The sequence below is a fragment of the Narcine bancroftii genome, chromosome 2 (assembly GCF_036971445.1).
Source record: "Narcine bancroftii isolate sNarBan1 chromosome 2, sNarBan1.hap1, whole genome shotgun sequence".
Lineage (NCBI taxonomy): Eukaryota > Metazoa > Chordata > Chondrichthyes > Torpediniformes > Narcinidae > Narcine > Narcine bancroftii.
Genome location: NC_091470.1, coordinates 153,184,691 through 153,204,480, shown reverse-complemented (window position 1 = coordinate 153,204,480; position 19,790 = coordinate 153,184,691). Strand labels below are relative to the sequence as shown.

Below are 19,790 nucleotides of genomic sequence, written 5' to 3'. Positions count from 1 at the left end.
ATGCCAACGGCCCTATAAATAAGCATATTGTACTAAACAAATTTAACATTGTAAATTAACTATGAAATGTTAATTTACTAAACTTAGTAAAAGAAAATACATCAAGCCCACTATTTCATATTTTACTAGTTTTGGGGGTCTTTCAAGTGGCAAATAATAGCCTTGATAGATTCCTCCAAATTATATTTTACAAAAATATGCATAGTTATTAAGTAACTTCTAAAAGATTTTGTTGAAAATTTGGAAATATTATTTGTCTCAAAAAGACAGTTGAAAATTTTTATGGCTTAACATTCACTCGTGTTGTGCTCAGTTTAAAAATAAATAAACAAACATGATTTCTTTAATGTATGTGACCTGATCAATGAAACTTATTACATTTACTTTTCTGAGTATGATCTTTGTGTCTCATACAAGATGTTGTTCTTTTAAGCACCGTTTTGTATGCAGATCAAAATATTCTACAGGTGAAGACTGGTAATGTTGGCCCCTCGACAATCCGCCCCCACCCTCAATGACTTCTCCTCCCTCTCCTCCCAGCAAACCAAATTTTATTTTATTCATGACTTGCATGCTGCTGCTTGGATGCAGCCCAGTGAGGACTTGTGTTTTTATACCCACTGTAATCTTACTTACTGAGGAAAGCTTTACCTTTGGTGCCATACAACTGTATTAACTGATGTGATCTAGCAAGCACCCTCAAAATATACTAGTTTCCTTTACTAAATATGCTGCAGATTTTAGGATTCGTCGTAGGACCTTTGGGTAAGTATTTCTTTATTTAGCATTTGCAGACTAGGGACTATGACGTTCCTGAATGATTGAGAACGAAGATTATCAAGACACTAATATCTGTGGCATTAGAGAAGTGCTGAAATCTTTCTACTGATTTGAAAGAATTGTGTCTCCAATTGTTCCTTTGCAGCACTGCAAGGCAAAGGTGAAGGAATATCACTGACACTTGAGATACTACTGATACTGAAAAATAATAAAACCCTTTGGAGAATCAGCAGCCTTTCATGTCTGTGGACTAAGTATAGATAGGATATATGACCATGAAAAAGGAGCAAGCGTACCATTTCAAAGAAAAAGGAAATGTGCTGCATTGTTCATTGTCAACTTGATTGATCTTTCTATTTATCTTGGTTAAAAGCTGAGAGTGGATTTTGAAGACTATATTCAATTGCTACGAGATTATACACTGTACTTTGAGAGATTCGTCAGCTACCACAAATTCCACACCAAGAGGATATTCCACGAGCATCCTTTCTGCAAAATCTATTATTCTGCAATTGAGATTTTCAGACCAATTATGCAGGTGTCGTTTATGTGTAGCGATCATGGTGTGAAGAACAGGGGCACTGATGAGCGAATCAGTCGGCACAATGCAAGTAGCCCCAACCTAGGAAGTAAGAGCAAATTCAGAACAGTGGCTATGGTGGCCCGAAGTTTAGGACAGCTGTCGGTGCAAAACTTGGCATCTTCAAGTAATTTAAGCTCAAGTTACCCAGGGATGAAGTTTAGGTATGTTTTATGCATTATGTTTTTTTTGTAAAATGGAAGTACTTGTATAGCACTGTTTCGCAATTAGTTTTATCCAAAATAAGTATTTTGTAATCTTCAGAATTACAATTTTTGGCTGATTTATTCCTGGAAAATGCCTCCTTTCTTAATGGAAATTACAAACTTGCTGTGAACATTTTTCTATTTCCAAACTAACTTAAAACAGAAACAAGTCTATCATGCAACTTGGTCCTTACAACTAAAACTATGAGAGATCAATGTGTTGTTTCTTTGTATGTTTCTTTTCAAGTGTAATATTTGCTTTCAGTAATTTAAGAATACAGCTTACCTGATCAGAATTTCCTCCAAAGCTGAGTAAACAGCCTCAGTTGTGTGAATTGCTAAATTTGGGTCATAGCTCCAATAGTTTAACAGAGTAGGTGACCATTTGGCGTTCAGTAGGAAATTATTCTTTAAATGTTTCATTTCTCCATTACAACAAGGTTTTATTTTTTTCTGTTGTAATTGAACCATTCTAGGCTTTAAAGAAATAAATGGCAAAAGAAGGAAAGACATAAATACTGTTGGTAAATGCCAGCATTTCCTTGTCTAAGTGCCACAAAATTCAATTCTCTTGTGTGGAAGCACAGAGATCAACCAAACTTATAGTTGCCGGCCTGTACTTTTCTGCAATTTGCTATCTAGCCTCAAACTTATAGTAGGTCCTTAGCACTTGAGCCAAGGAAACCTGGTGCCTTATAACTGGATGATGGAAAGGCTTTAAAATATCAGGAAGTAAATCACTCACTGCAGGATACGCAGCCTCCAATCTATTCTTGTAGCTACTGCATTTGTCTGGCTGGTCCAATTGAGATTCTGGACATTAATCTCCAGGATGTTGATAATAGGACATTTGACCACAGTAATGCCACTGAATATCAAAGATATATAATTAGATTCTATCATGTTGGGGATGGTCAATGCCTGGCAATTTTGTGGTATAAATGGGATGAGCCCGTGTCTGAATGTTATTCAGGTTTTGCAGCCTGTGGCCATGCATTGCTTTGTTTTTCTGAGAAGTTGCAAATAAAATGAACATTGTGAAATCATCAACAAATGTCCCCACTTTATACCATTTGATGAAAGGAAGGTTATTGGAGCAGTTGGCTCTGGGGCACTGCAGAGATTCTTGGGACCAGAATGATTCCACAACCACCACTGTCTTCCTTTGTGTGATTATGACACCTTTCCTTGATGTCCATTGTCCTACCAATGTACCTTGATGAAATAAGTTGTTAATTTCTGCCATCATATCAGGGTCATAGGTTTCACGTCACACTTACAATTCAGATCTTGGGTCCATCTTGGGTGGCTTGCCAAAAAAACAAACCGGGCATCAGTGAGTGCTACTGGAGAATAAGTGCTGCTCAATAGCACTGTGGGCAACATCTTCCATTACTTTGACTTGCAACAATCAATGAGATCAGATGTTCTTTATCTTCCTGCAGGGAGGGGCATGTTAACTGTAGTTAGGTGAATTGACTACTTTCTTAGTACACAGAAGGGGATGAATGTGGAGGTGGAAGGAAGAGTCAAGACTATGCTTCCCTGATTCTAAAAGGCAATGGGAAAAGTAGATACATCTTGTCGTGAAATCTAAGTGGCATGAGCAGGAATTACAGAGGTGATCCATTTGAATGTGGAGGCTGGTAATGATGAAAGATTGAGACAAGCAGTGCCCTTGCTTTGGCTAAGAGGAAAGCAGATGTATGGGAAAGAAAGCTGCTGTTGAGGGATCTGTACACCATGTTAGTGGGGGAATAGTGATTAAGGAAAAAGAAAGAAACCCAAGAGGCACTTCTATAGAAAATCGAGATGAAAGACTTGCAGTGGAAAAGAACAAACTAGGAAAATTGAATGGACTTTTTGCAGAAAGATGTAGTTGATATAGCTGTGGGACTCTGTGAGTTAATAATGGATATTGACTGCTAATGTATTCCTGAGATAGAGAAGTCAAGGAAGGGAAGGGAAAGGAAAAGTCAGATGCAAACAATGTAAAAGTGGAAGCAGGATGAAAATTGAGAGCCAAAATAATTAACTGTTGAATATCCATAAAAGTCTTGGAAGCAATGTACCAGAATAAGAATGGTACATGTATCCCACAAAGAGGCAGGCATCAATGTAAGTTTCCATAACGGAGGCACAGTTAGAGTAGTGGTTAGCGCAATGCTGTTACAGCGCCAGAGATCAGACCTGGGTTCGAATCCAACGCTGTCAGTAATGAGTTTGTATGTTCTCCCCATGTCTGCAGGGGTTTACTCCAGGGTCTCTTGTTTCCTCCTGTCATTCAAAATGTACCAGGGTTGTAGGTCATTCGGATGTAATTAGGCGGCACAGATTTGTGGGCTGAAAGGTTACCATGTTGAAAGTCTAAATTTTTAAAAAAATATCAGCCAGGCAAACCCACTGGAATCAGAAATAATTTTTGTCCAGCTATTTTTTTCAAAGACAGAGAAGTTTGTAAAAAGACAACCTCTCTTGTTTGGTCTAGGTATATGTCGATCTTAAAATGGAGAATTGGCTTCTTGCTTAAGTTGGAGTTGATTAAAAGCACATTGAATAACAATATTTACTACCATTTAAAAAATATAAAATCTCCTTTCTCACCAATTCATAAAGGATGAAATATTGGATGTTTTAACTGCATTACAATGGTCGAGATCCAACTTTAATTCCTAATAATAGAATTGGATTTACAGAACAATAAGACCCAACTTGACAGGAAAAATTGGAACTAGAATTCAATTTCTGATTACATTAACAAAATATTGGCTTATTTTATTGTATCTATATAATCTGTCTTTATTTTTTAATAGAAACCTTGGAAAATCAGGATTGAGAGTGTCTTGCCTTGGCCTCGGTAAGCAAATACTGCCATCAGAATCAGAAATTATTGTCATGAACATGGCACAAAACTTGTTGAATTGCAGCAGCGTCACAGTGCAAAATTTCTATAAACAACCTTACAACACAAATAAAAAAGAAAATGGCAAAGTTAGGCAGTGTCCATGGTTCATCGCTCATTCAGCAACCTGATGACAGAGGGGAAGAAGCCGTCTTTGTGCTTCTGAGTGCTCGTCTTCAGGCTCCTTTATCTTTTTCCAGATGGTAGCAAAATGAAGAGAGCATGGCCTGGGTGGTGAGCATCCTTGAGGATAGAGGCTGCTTTCTTAAGATGCTGCCTCTTGTAGATGTCCTCGATGGTTTAAAGACTTGTGCCCATGATGTTGCAGGCCAAGTTCACAACCGTGTGGAGTTTTTTCTTGTCCTGAGTGTTGGCACCTCAATACTAGACATTGATGCAACCAGTCAGAATGCTCTCCACAGTACACCTGTAGACATTTTCTGGAGTCTTCGGTGACATACTGAATCTTCTCAAACTCCTCATACAGTATAGCCGCTGATTAACCTTCTTTGTGATTGCATCGGCATGGAGGCTCCAGGACAGATCCTCAGAGATGTTGACGCCCAGGAACTTGAAGTTTTTGACCTTCTCCATTGCTGACCCCTCCATGAGGATTGGTTTGTGTTCTCCTGATTTCCTCCTCAAGTTCACAATCATCTCCTTGGTCTTGCTAACATTGCTAACATGATGCACAACCTAATCACAAACAATTTAATAATGTTCATGTTTTAACCTTGAGTGGTGACATTTTAGATTAAGAGACTATAATGATACAAATCTATTATGATCCATTAAAGATATTAGGCTCGTGGAAATGTCATTTGATTCATTGAAGATTATATTTTCAGAAGGCAATGTGAAAGAAGAGGAAGACTATTTAATGTTGGACAATAGCAAATTGTTTTTTTTGTAACCCAATATGCTGCTGAGCCATAAATACTTAGCATTAGTTTATCATTTTATTAATCTGCCTTGTACTCAGGCAGTGTGTAAGATGGAATATTTTGTGAACATTTTTAAGCTAATGTTATTTCAAATGATTCTACAAATATCAATGAACTTAAAATAATGGAATAAAGCAAATTGTTGGAAATGTTCAGCTCATCAAAGAGCAGCTCCGGAGAGAGGAGCAAGGTTAATCTTCCAGGTCAATGACGTTTTGAGTTGAAAGATCATTAATTGAAACCATTAAGCCTGTTTCATCCCCACAGGTGGTGTGTGGTCAACCAATTAATTCCAACACTTTGTTTTGTTTTGTTTTAGACTCTGCAGCATCTTGATTATTTTGCTTTAAAATAACGGATACTGAACCGAAATTATATTTGCTTTCAGATTAATGTAATTTATTGAGTCTGCGCTGACGCAGCAACTAATAAAAATTGAGAAATTAACATTCAACATGTTTGTATGTTTTGTTTTAACATTCACTTTAAAACTGATTTTAAAGTTTATCAAACTTATCATTTTAACAGGAACATGGGTTACCTTTGGAGGACAGATCACTGATGAGGTATGTCTAAATCTTGCCTTCAAATTTGACACAAGTTCATGGTCACTCTGCATAGATTGAATGGGAAATGATCAACAACATAGAGGAATCAAAATGTCACAACTCAAACTTCACAATTTTCATTTGTTTGTAGCAGTCAACTAAACCCAAATTGTTTGTAGCTTGGTATTTGTGAACAGCATCACTGAAAAGCCACCAAGAACCATGCTCATGCTATAATCTCAGTGCCTTTTCATCCTAGATAGAAACTTAACTTAAAGATACAGCACAGTAACAGGCCATTTTGGCCCACGAGTCCATGATGCCCAATTTACACCCCCAGTATACATTGAACGGTGGGAGGAAATGGAGCCCACAGAGAAAACCCACGCAGACACGAGGAGAATGAACAAACTCCTTACAGACAACGTGGGATTCAAACCCCAGTCTGGAGCCAATCACTGGTACTGTAAAGGTGTTGAGCTAACCAGTATGCCAAGGATGCCACTCTTTTAAAGAGAACCAAAGTGATCTGTACATTGGAGGGTGTAACAGTAACAATTTTCTAACAGATTCAATGATGAACCTAATGATAAATAGTTTGAAGGTAACAATGTACAACATCCATCCATGGTTCTTCATAATTTAATTTCTCAAAAATTTGTTCTTTAAAATTAAAGGAAAAACTAATAAAAAATAGTTAAAATATAACTAATAAAAAACAAGTTTGTCATCTTTTCATAAAGTTGATGAGTATTTCTGTAACTGTTTGACCCACAAGTATGTGTCATCATGTTTTTCCCCTGTCAATAGATGATTGGACTAAAGGACAGTTTTAGATAAAGTAGTGGTAAAGGAATGCAGAGTTATCTTGGAGACTTGGGAGGTGACAGCATTGGACACTGAAGAATAAACATTGCTCAAGTTACTGTGGTTATATTCATTAAATCCTAATAGATCTATTGGGCTACAGATGACTATTTGAGTCACAAGATCGCAAGACATAGAAGCAGAAGTAGGCCAATCGTCTCTTGGAGTCTGCACCTCCAATCTTTCATGAGTTGATCCATCCTTCCACTCAGCCCCACTCCTTGGCCTTCTCCCTGTAATCATTGATGCCCTGACTAATCATATGGAATAAATCACACAGTTCATGGACATTTAATTGTCACTACATAAATAAACTGAAGGGAAATAAAGCATGCAAGGACATTCAAATCCAATTTGAAATTCCCCTTGAATGAAGCGTATTTTCATCAGTGTTACATTGAGTGGACCAAGGAATAAATAAAATCTTTAAGTAGGTGATATTTTGCCATTTGACGGACCCTCTGAAATAATCAATCATTTGTAATTCTGGTTGGTAGCTGTCTAAGTAGTGAATAAATGTATGGCAGAGGAATTGAGAATTAGCCCTCCCCTGGCCTCGCAAAGGCACATGTATTTGTAGGGTGAGGTCATTTGGGTAGGGGAATGAAGAGATATTTTAAATGTCATAATGATTGCATCTAATGTATTTATGAGCTGCCTGAATAGGTTCAATAAACCTTGTTTTTTATCCGTATTTCAGATGGCTGAACAGTTAATGACGCTAGCCTATGAGAATGGAATAAACCTCTTTGACACAGCAGAGGTTTATGCAGCTGGCAAGTAGGTCATGTGACTTTTGCGATCACTATGGAGTTTAGGATAATGAAATAGTCAGATTTTTACATTTCATTTTTAATTGGGATTATTTCCCATCTTAATAACTCGACAAACAAAGATTGGCCAACTTCACTGCATTCTTCTGAAGTGATGGAATATCAGAGCAGTTGATCTATTTTCTACAGTCGCACTTCTTACAATTGGTATTTAACTCTGGACTTTTCGAACTATTGCAGTTGAATTCAAATATTTTGTGTTCCATAAATACAGTACCATGAAATTAGAGAAATTCTAGGCTTCATTCTATTCAAAGCTAGTAGATTATTAGTGTTTTAGTGCATTTTGCAAAGGAATTTAATGAAAAACTGTTTACTCTTACTTCTTAAAAACATTTCTAGCCATCCACCCTGTGAAATGACACAAGACAGTGAAAACACTGATATTGCTTATGTAAAATACAATTATAATTTTAGGTCCCTGAATAAAAGGAGTCTTCAGCTAAGGAGTCCACTAGAACTTGGGAACATAGCCTCAAAATTCAGGGGAGGAAGTTTTTCAAAGAGAGAAATAAATCTGTGGAACTCTCTGCCCAAGACATCATTGAAGCTTACCTCATTAAATATGTTTAAGAGACAGATTTTTGCATTGCTCCTAGTTCTTATGTTCTGATCCACAACCTTCCAGAGATTCATCACCCTCTGCAAGAAGACCTTCCTACACAATTCAATTTTAAATGACCATCTCCTAATCTTGTAACTCTGTCTCCTCATTCATCACTACTAGATGTATCTCAATATCTACCCTGTCATGTCCCTTCAAGGTATTATGAGGTTCTGAAATCATTTCAACAAGTGATCGATGTGACAATGCTGATACGTCAGTATAGAATTTATGGTCAAATTGTTTTCCTCTACAAACATGAAATAACCGAGAAAAAAAAACACACAAATAATTGATTTGCTCCAGAGAAGAACAGTTAGCAATGTAAAACAAATGACCTTAAATACTGGTAAATGATATGGCTGTAAGATGGCTGCTTTACTAGTGAATCTGACTTCCTTGTAAGCTTTAGTGAAGTGTAACTCACTTTTGTTATGTCACCTTGGCAAAGGGAATTTGTAAGCTATCCTGATATTTATTGCTGTCAAATATATCCCATTGAGAAAAGATGAGAAGGGGGGTGGGTAAATCTTGAAACCTGCCCTCTTGCTCATAATTGAAGTCTAGTTTAAAAAGGGGGGCACTTTAACCTGACATAAATGACATGTCATCTCAGCTGGCACAGGAAGGTAAAACTGTGTTTCAGTTGCAAAAACTAGTTGCACAGCAATAAGCAAACCCAGATTTTTTGATACATGTCATTTGTACAGCACATTCTGATACTGTCAGTCATTCAGCAATAATTTTCCGAGCTATAATGTATTTATTGTATCTATTTCTATTCTAGAAATAGAATCTATATAGCCAGAAAGAGCCTTTATGATTCTTAATTTGCTTTGGTTCTGGCCCTGATTTGTGCAAAATCAGTCACTAAAGTGACCAGAGATACAAGATGTTAAGTCGCTCAGTTTTCTAAATCACTTATTGAGGATAGTGATGAGTTTAATCTTTCTCTTCTTTCTCTGCAGAGCAGAAATTGTACTGGGGAGCATTATCAAGAAGAAAGGATGGAGGTAATCTGATAGAAGTTTTGGAAGTTATCAATATATACTTCTATGGCTCTACAAACATCACATATATTGCACATTTTTCCTAAGCTCAGTATTCATGGCTGAAATTAGATTTTTTTTGCTTCACTGACATTGGAAAAATTGTGGAAAAGGAAATGCAAGCTAACAATTGCTTCCTCAACACTGTTAATTGTTTTATATAATCAGAGAACAAATATATCACCAATGCCATAACAAAATTAACTGACATTTCATAAAAATATAAGTTATGACTAGGCCACAATCGCACCCCTCTTTCTTTGTGTGAGGTTCAATTCCAATCCTAAGCATATTTTCCCCTTAACTTCAGTTTACCTGGGCTCCAGGTCATGATGTCAGGGTCAGCCATTTTCATCTTGCCTCGGGAATTCAGTTTCCTAGTCCAGGCCTATAATGAGGTCAGGAACTGAACAGTTCTGATCAAAACAAACTGGATTTAGGTTATTATTGAGTAAGTACTACTTGGTAGCAAAATTGACAGCACCATCCATGAATCTGTTGATGATTGTCACACATGTCCAGGGGGCCATAGATTCAGAACATGGAGGATTTACATCAACCAGTCTTCTCTGTTGGGACCTTTTCACTTGCCCTTTTTATAGATGTGCCACAATGCAAGGTCAAATAATATCTACATTTGTCTGAGTTAAGCTCAGATATCATTTGCTGTTTTGTGAGTATGATCGTTCCCATTAAGTTAGCTTTTCCACCCTATATAAAACCTTCAAAGTCAGATTGACAAAACCGTTTAGCAGCATTTTCTTTATCTTTGCAGACGTTCCAGTCTCGTCATCACAACCAAAATCTTCTGGGGTGGAAAGTATGTAATTAGAAATCTAAGTATGTTTTAATGATCAAAACTGTTGTCTTTGAGTAAATGTAATTGATAAGATACCCAATATTCACTTGGGGGAGGAAATTTAAAGCATAGCCATTCAGACTGGAAAATTATGGGTTATATTTTCAGAGACACTGAACCAGTCTCAATTGGCCAGGGAATTCTGATTTGGCATATTTGAACCAGGATAAAGCCAACAAAGATTCACATTTTCTGTGAGTAGAAGTCTAGGCACTGTTCCTCATGCAATACCTTTCTTTTGGCAGAACTAACATTTAGAAAAACTAGAAGTTTATTAAGTTTTGCCTACTAAGGTTGTGTTAACTATTAGTAATTTTATTGACTAAAAGAGTTTAAGAGGCTTTGAATTAGTGCTGTTCAGGTATGCATTTAAAGAAATCACAGATGGCAGTTTTAACATTTTTATCTTCATGCCAGATGTGGACTTTACAGGCAAGGACATCCATGATTGCACTTGAGAAGCTGGTAATGAACAGCCTTCTTGAACTGCTGCAATCCATGTGGTGAAGGTAAAATCAGTGTGCACTTGGGTAGGGAATTCTAGGAGTTTTACCTCAATAAGAAAGAGGAGCAGTAATTAAGTTTTGATCTCAAGGTTGAGATGTGTGACTTGGAGGTAGTACTGTGTTCCTTCCCTTTTGTTTTATAAGTGAAAGCAATCTTTAGTTTGTTGAAGTTTTTTTAAAAAACTTAGATTCAAAAAAAGCCATATTGTGGTCTTTGATCAAGTGCTCCTAAATCCTGGTTTTGAATGATCGTATCTATATCAATGAAGTAGATTGCTTTTTACTATTTGGAAATGCCCTCCAAACTGAATTAACCAGAATAGCTCAATCATTAATTATCTTTAAATAATTCTGTGCTTGTCTATTGTTTCTTTTGCAGGGCAGAAACTGAGAGAGGTCTTTCCCGAAAGCACATTATAGAAGGTAGAGTCTTATGTTGGTAGAAAAATTGCTGCTATTTATAATTGATTGAGTGCTTTCATTATAAGTGCCATCAGTATTTAAGGCAAATGTTTTAGCAGCTTTCATAATAACTTAAGCAAATTTATTAACATCAAGAGTGGGAGAAACCACTTTAAGCAGAAGTTCCGTGTTCAAATCAGGTAAAAGTGACAAAGATGCTCATCACTTGCAAAGTCAGCACTTAAGATAGTGCTCAGCCACCATCTTGAATTGATGCAGCTGTTCTATTGAAAGTGATCCCATTATATTATTGAGTAGAGAGTTTCAGAATTTAAATACAGATAAATGAAGGAATGACAATTATATTAATAAGTCTTGATGGAGTGCGAAATTTGCTAAGTACCACATGGTGGTATTTCTGTGCAGCTGGTTTCCTTGTCATCTTCAATGGTAATGATTACAGATTTGGGAGCTTCTGTCAGAATAACCCAGATGAATAATTGGAGTGTATTGTTTTGATGGTCCGTACTGTAACTTGTAATGGAAGGAATGAAATAGGCTGCTTTGTTCTGCCCAATGTTCAGCTTCTAATGTCAGAGTTATATTCATTTGTCCAGTGGGGAACTTTCCATGCATTCTTGACTTTTATTTGTAGATGATAGAAAGGCTTTGGGGAATCCGCTATTGAATCAGATTCCATAGGGTTCCAAGCCTATAAAAGATACAACACTTGTGCCATTAATCAAATTAAATTTCTGATCAGCAGCCACCCCTCAGGTTACTAATGACAGGAAAAACTGGTCATACCAAGGGATGTCAAAATAGATGACTAACAACAATTGATGAACAACTCTGGTCAGATCTATGTCAGGGAAGTACGTTGGCTACTATCAATGCCAGGTATAGATTGGTCCATTATAATTTTCTCCTTAATTGTTCCTCACCCCACAGAAATTACACCAATATAAACCTGAATTATCAGAGATGTGTGATAGGTGTGGTGTAGAGGTTGGTTCATTTTTATATTCTACCTGGCTTTGCATGAAGGTGAAGCTCTTCTAGTATGACCTAACCAAGATCACGTGAGTCACCTTCCCAGTAGACCCAGAGCTTTGTCTTCTGGGGAATTTTACCATGGTTGGTAGATCACTAACTAATTCTTAAATTAAATTCACAGAAATGCCTAATGTGTGGCCAGGAAGGGCATAGCAATAACATGGAAGCCTGATTCTCATCTATTCATGGATAGGTGGTCTTCAGAGATAAATAGCTGCATCCCACTTGGAAAGGTCACACACAATCTCAGGAAGGAATATAACACCTTCCTAAAAATCTGCCAGTTTAGAGCAAACAAGTACCTCACTGTGGTATTATCATGACTCCATATGTTTTACTGTATGCACTGACAATGGGATGCTTTTATTGTGTTCTTTTCTTCATTCTTTCTCTGTTTAATAGGACTTGTATAGAGGGGAAGGGAGTGGAGAGAGAAGTCCTCTTGATGATTTGTATTTGGTATGATTGCCAATTGTTAAATATATTTAAAATGATAAATATTACCAAAAAAAGATGGATGACTAGACACTCATAGTTAGATTCATGTATATTTGCATTGAACTCAAATACAGATGGCTGAACTTATTGATGACATAGCATTATATGATTTTCTTAGATTTCCTCTTGGAAATAAATTTTAAAGTAGTTGATTTGTTCTTGACATACAGCACTTGTCACTTTATTCTGCCAATTGCACCACATTCTGAGCAGAATAAGGCTCTGAGGTATTGTTAAGGCCTTCTCTTTTTTTAAATTAATGGATATTTGTATTCTCCATTGGCAGGACTGAAAGCTTCTCTAGAGCGGTTACAGTTGGAATACGTGGATGTGGTATTTGCTAATAGGCCAGACCCAAATACACCCATGGAAGGTGAGTTTCATTATATGTCAAGATGTGATGCCAGCTTTCAATCTGTAATTTTTGAAATGCAGTCATCTTCTCTTCTTTTTCATACCTTGCATTAATGAGAAAAATCTATAGTAAATGTTCAAGCTTGTAGATTGGCATTGTTACAACAGTGGTGGATTATTTACTGATAATTAAGTTAATGTTACTTTTATATATCAGCAAAATATTGTGCAAATGTTGAGGATCATTATCTGTCATAGATGATATTGATTTTCAGTGCGCCTTTCCAAGACTTTTATCCTGTCTCCATCTAATAATTTCTTGTAATAATACAGAACCACATGTAGCAACCAAATATCCAGTCCATACATTTTATGTTTGAAGGGACATCTTAGTTAGTGCTCATACTTTTCTCTGTATACTAGTCTAATGTGGTTGGACCTGATTGCAAAACCCAACTACTGTCCTATCTGAGATCAGCTAACTCAGCTAACTAATAGAAACTAAACCACTAAATTCCATACTTTTGATAGAGTACATTTATTACAAAACCAATAAAGTTTAAGGTACACATTTCATTTAATAAACATCTTGGTCACAGTGGGGTGAAGGGACTTTTTCTACACTGTAACTCACACATTAAATTCGATGGTTCAGTGGAGCACCAAGAAATTGCATGAATGGGCATGTGTAAATTCTGTTCTATATCACTACATAGTTATTTATTTTATTCCTTTTTTTTTAATAATGAGAGCATCCATACTCATACAGGCAAGAAGAACATTTGTCTCTGGACAATTGCTATGTATCATCTGTCAGGTTAGGTTAGAATCACCCAGTAGGGTTATTCACTACAAATAAAGCTTTGTTCTGAAATCTGTTTTGGGTACAACAACAGCACCAAAAAAAAAAAGACTGAATTGTTTTTGGTTTTGCTTTGGCAGAATTTTAAAGCTTAAAGAACAGGGGTATTTTTGAGCTATCAAGGTACAATGTTTCTTGTCAATGGAATTTTATTTTAAATTGGATGGGTGAGTCTGCTGGTACTCCATCTGATGTTTTGCAGTAGGAGGAGAACAAGCAGGATACTGTACTACTAAATCCTTATTCTACCATCCTTTGGAATAGATTTGGGGAATAACTGATGTCCATTTTATAAGCAGAACACACTGCAGCCCCATTGTGCGCAGTGACAGAATCAAACTATTAGATTGGGACATAGCTCACCTTCAACACTACCCACATAGCCCCTCCACCACTCTTCCCATCTGCTGTCATTTCCCCCCCATATGATTCCACCAGTCTTCTTCCTTCAACAGCTTTCTCCTCCTTTACACCTCTCTCCCCTTCCCAGCTCCATCTGCTTTTATTTTTTTTATTTGCTTCTATCTAGCACACTCCTCCCATTCTCCCATCTGTCTGTCAACTTTCACCCCTTTTCGGTCTGCCTACCAATCCCTGTCCTCTTTCATACTGCCTGTCTTTCCTTTCCTTTCTCACTCCTGAGGCAGGGCTTCGACCTGAGATAACGACTGTCCATTTCTCTCTATGGTTGGTGCCTGACCCGCTGAGTTCTCCGGAAGTTTTGCTTTTTTGCTGTAGTTTTCAGCACCTGTAGTTTTTTAAGCTTCTTGGATGTGGCTGGAGCTGCACCTCATGCAAGTAAGTGCAGAGCATTGCATCACATGCCTAACTTGTGCCTTGTCGATGGTGAAATTAATTTGCTTACTTTTGCATCTTTGTTCAAAGAGCTTTGGAATGGTTAGTATTGGAACTATTATACTGATACAATGTAGGATGTTCTTTGGACAATGAATTGGAAGATTATTGGTCTAAATTTCTGTGCTTTCCTCATTATGTTATTAATCAAGATAAAATTTGACCTTTGGACAAAATGAGATAATTTCCAGAATTGATGAGCAGAGAACTTCTACAACAAAATTATAAACATTACCTCAGAAGTCCATTATAATCTTACAATCATATATTACTGAATTCCTTATAGTGAGTATTCCAAAGATTCACTGTTTTTGTTGGATATATTCTTGTGCCAGTATGACATGACAAAGGATATGATAATAGCATGTATGTGCAATATCATCTCGACATAAAATTACTGGTTCTTTTTTCACCTGTTGGTAACTGCAATTGCCGTTTAATTAAGGGATCCAGCAATGTATAAATTACTTGAGGTGTGATTTTTTTGGAACCAATGCCCTTGAACCTCTTTTCTATTTACTGTCTCGTGAACCAAAAAGAAAAGCTTTTTTGCTGATCTCAGCTGGGTTAGTAGTTCCACTATAAAGGATTGGTACAATCAACCAGCATTCTCATTCCTGGTGACAGAAGGTGAAAAGTAAATGAGGATATAATCTCACTTGGTGATAATAACTGACTAAATTGAATAGCTATCATCAACTATGCTATTGGATATTTGAGCATGGATAGAGTTTACAACTGTGGGATCGATCATCACAGCTTCACCTAAGTGATGGATTTAATTGAATTTTGTAAACATGCCTTCTACTTTTGCAATGTCTTCATTCTCTCTTCCTCTTCCACATTTTCCTCTGCCCCATCTCAGATAAAGATGGGCAGGATGTTTAGCTCAAAACTATGGAAATGGGATCATAATGGCAGTATGAATTTAACTTCCATCCCTCATTAACTATTGCCCACTCTGGATAATCCCTCACCCTGTCATTATTCCAGATTTCCAGTAATTTATTAAAAGTAATTTTGTTTCTGATTAAACATGTCTGGTAGGCATTATGCAGATAGTTTTTGTTCTATTGTCAAATTGTCTATTTTCATAAAATCAAATATAGAATGTACTGTAATGATTTATATTCTATTGGATGACTTTTGTAATACCGTATATCAGCATGTTAAACTTCTAGTGCATTTTAAAATTATCCATCATTTGGAGAATTATTTTAGTGAAAGTCCTGTACAGTTCAGTATAGAAATACTCTTATTCAAACTAATCTGATAATGGCATTGCCATTAATCTATAACAAGTGGTTTATAAAACAATGTCCCTTTTGTAGTCCTACATGAACTGTATATATCTGCTGGTTGGATAGACTCAGCTAACTTTCAATAGATGTCTGTCTAAAATTCAAATTTTAAGGTATAATCTTGACTTCCCTCACAATTAAAACTCTGAGCAGATTTACAACAGCATCATTTGATCGTAAGCAGGCAAATTCTTGGGTGTGAAAATGCAGTTGGATGTAGAACGTGGACTGCATGCTCTCAGGGCAAATGATTTTACGCTAGAATGCAAACAGTTAATTTGTTAGATGTACATTTTACAGTGAGAATTGGCTGGCTGTTTATTTCATGTCTGTTCACTTTGTTTTTCTGTCTTCATATACTTTCCTCAGCTGACTGTAGTGTGGAAGTAATTATCGATCCACACATCCTCTCTAAACCAGTTATTGGGTACAAAGTTGGGATTAGCCCTTTGCTGGAGAGAGGGGGGTTCCCATAATGATTAGAAAAGGGCCTCTGTTCCAAGTCTTTGATCGAGTGTCAATTGGGTCTTTGAAACTGTAATTTTAATCGTAGTCTGTCTGGGCCAGGCTTGAATCCTGCACCTTTTAATTCGGAGGTGCAAATGTTTGGCTGACAAAAGACCATTCTTTCCTGAAAACTTAACATGATTTGCTAACATCAGCTGATCAACCAATTTTGTACTTAAAAGCTTCTGAACAATTCAGAATATCATATCTTCAGCTGTAGTCAATGTTTGAAGAGAAAGACTTTGTTTTGCCTGGATAACTTGTTTCCCACAATTCCAGCTTCTACAGTTTAAAAAAAACTTCACAAACCTTTTCTGGGATCTTATTTACAGCTGTGCACTTCACATGCACGACAAGTCACAAATGATTTGTTTTATTTGTAGCTTTAGATTTTCACTTTTTTTTGTAATTGTAACAGCTTTTAGAAATTTCTTGCTATTGTAGTTTTACTCAATTCTCCTGAAATTTAAAGAATATTGATGAGTATAAAATAATGCCCTTGAATGTATTTGTTTGGAAAGAACCTGTATTGAGTTATAAACGTCGGCTTAAGTATTAGGAATCATAATTAACAATGATCAGCAAATTAATCAATAATTGTGACGTCCATGTACACTCTCTTTCCAGGAGAGCTAAGTCACGGGCAGTCACCTTGAATGAACTCTTCCTCAAGTAAAGGAGATAATTTATCAACCTAGGCCTTATCTGTGCGGGTCTCCTGATCACTCAATAAATATTGAATCATTAGGGAGCTTAACTGAAATATTTCCTTCTCTTTGCATTGCACGGGTTGGTGCTACAAAAATCATTCCTGCCTCCACTGCTATCTTTGGATTTTTTTCCCCCCCTCCAGTAGAATTTTGGGCAGTGCGTGCGATGTCTGGACATTGGAGGGAATGATCACCAAACAAAGGTTCTTGGAAGTATCTGAATATGTAGATTGAAGAAGGTTTTTCAAAGAGAAAGAATTGGAGAGGTTGTGAGCTTTGGCAGGGAAGTTTAGACTCCATCTGTCGCTGAAGGCAACGGTGGAGAGGAGAGCACAACTAGAGATTAAAGTGTACAGATTAGGATATTGGGTAATTTTTGGTGAGGTTTAGTTATTTCTAAATAGCTTGACAATATAAACTTGTAACTGGTGTTTTACTCAAAGCCAATCCGACCATATTAATCATCCATTCAATGGTATTATCGTTTCATTTTGTCATCAATGTTTAACTTTTAATCTGTGTAGGTAAACAAAAGGGATACTGTCTTTTAAACAGCATTTTTGTACCTCAACTAATAGAATGCTCTTTTACTCATTCTCTCTTTGAACTTATACAAGTTGAATGTGTTTTATAACATGTATTTCTAATAAAGGCAGTCATTTCACAAGGCTACTGTTTTCTGAGCTGGGAAGTCATGTGTATCTAATGTATGTATATGTGGACTTTAATCTTGCCTCTCCCATGCCCTCAATTCTGCAATGTAATGTGCCTTCAGCTATAAACTCTGGTTTTTTTTTAAATCTTTTTTTTATTACCAGGGGATCCATTTAGTTCTTCAAAGTCAAGAACATTCATCATTGAAGGTACATGGTACCCAAGAAATGAGTATTAAATAATTAGCTGTTCTGAGGCATTTTATGGGACAGATTGTTCGTTCACTCTGCTCCTACTTCCTCCCCTTCACCCAGAGAAGTAACTTCCCCATAAAATGCAATTTACCTGACCTCTTGAAAACATCTTGCAAGTAAATAAAAATGATTCTGTCCTACCCTTTTTTGCTGCTTGATTTTTTGAACATGTTTCTTCCTTTCTGAACGCCTCTATCACATACCTAGATCATGCATGTTGAACAAATGCCAATCCATTTGGGTTTAGCACCTTAATTGAGTTTCCATTTAAGAGACGCTTTTGGGCTTGCCAACCTTTCGTTTTGAATTCCTTTCATTCTCGGAATAGCTGTTGTGTTTAGTATTGTTATATAGATAGAATTAACATACCCTTAGAAATTGATGTGCTTCCTTTAGTTTACACATCTTGATTTTCGGTTGAATTGAAAATCTCGTGGCATCTTTTGTGAGTGTTTGCTTTGGCTGTTTTTTTTTAATCTTTGCAAGATGTTAGAGTTTATTTTCATTTTTGTTAATGTTTATTCCCTTCATTAATTTGCTCCTTAAGATTTTTGTTATAATTCTGAGCAATGTGTAACATGTAGGCTGCGGCAATTTTTAGTCTACAACAATAGATTGCTCAAATGAATCCCTGTGAAAGGGAATAGGCAGCCTTGTCTTTCCCATTGCTAAATGGCACACGTCTGCTGAGTAGAGTGGGGATCAAGGAACCTGTTGCAATTCTTTCTAAATTTGGGTAAGTATGGATCTACTAAACTGAAACCTGTTCTTCTGGTCACTTTGATTAAGCAGCAAGAGGTTTACTTTATATAAGTCATTTCCCACCTCATTATTTTTGGTCATTTCAAGATAGATGCCTCAAATGAGTTGTGAATTACTAATAGGCAGCTGCTAAACATGCTAGCACACGAATTAAAAAGAGAGCTAAATATTTATGCTTGCAGTCAACCCATGATTCCCAGCCTCTCACTTCTCCATGTCAACCTTCTTCAGGAAATCAGACAGTACTTTTTGTGAAGATTTTGTCCTTGATTTTCATCAAATGGCATCCATATGTATGGATAAAACACAAGTGCTGAAAAATTGCCCGAAGCTAGCAAATATGAAACCTGCAATCAGATTAACCCCTTTACCAACCTGTAATTATCTGCAGTAGTGGGATCTTCACAAGAACCATGTTCAGATATGTGAAAGTCGACTTATTAAAGGGTCTAACATTGAATACTAAAATAAATGTTTGTTCCGCACAAATTACCTGGTCTTAGAGCCAACTAAAAATGTTTTACTATTCCAGTTGAATTGTTAACTATATTCTGGAGATAATCAATGTCACAAAACAATCCCTATCCCAACTCCAATGGCATCAAAATGTGAAATGTGGCAGCTTTGTAGAAGCAAATAAGGCTGAGAAAAGTGAAGAAATGTTAACATCAGATTGAAATGTAAGTATTTAAAATAAATAGAATTTGATTCTGATTACTGGACACCAGGTACCAGATTAAAGTAAATAGAAATGGTTTCCCATCATATTTTGTGATATGTTAAATGAATGGTATTCACAGCTGCCCAAATGTTAGCTTCACCCTAAATAATTTCTCTTCAAACTTATAAACAAATTTGTGGCAATGAGGCAAATTAGAAGTGTTAAACCCCACTTTG

The 19,790-nt window shown here is 36.5% G+C and overlaps 1 protein-coding gene across 9 annotated transcripts in view; it reads left to right on the top strand.

Moving 5' to 3' along the window:
- kcnab2a (potassium voltage-gated channel subfamily A regulatory beta subunit 2a) overlaps nt 1-19,790 on the top strand; it is a 175,405-nt gene that overhangs the window by 134,788 nt on the left and 20,827 nt on the right. For all 9 annotated transcript variants that reach the window (XM_069918617.1, XM_069918622.1, XM_069918620.1 and 6 more), the window contains 7 exons: nt 4,380-4,423; nt 5,941-5,978; nt 7,528-7,607; nt 9,233-9,277; nt 10,089-10,133; nt 11,058-11,101; nt 12,921-13,007. In XM_069918617.1, coding sequence (XP_069774718.1) covers nt 4,380-4,423; nt 5,941-5,978; nt 7,528-7,607; nt 9,233-9,277; nt 10,089-10,133; nt 11,058-11,101; nt 12,921-13,007 — 383 coding nt within the window. The remainder of the gene's footprint in view (nt 1-4,379; nt 4,424-5,940; nt 5,979-7,527; nt 7,608-9,232; nt 9,278-10,088; nt 10,134-11,057; nt 11,102-12,920; nt 13,008-19,790) is intronic.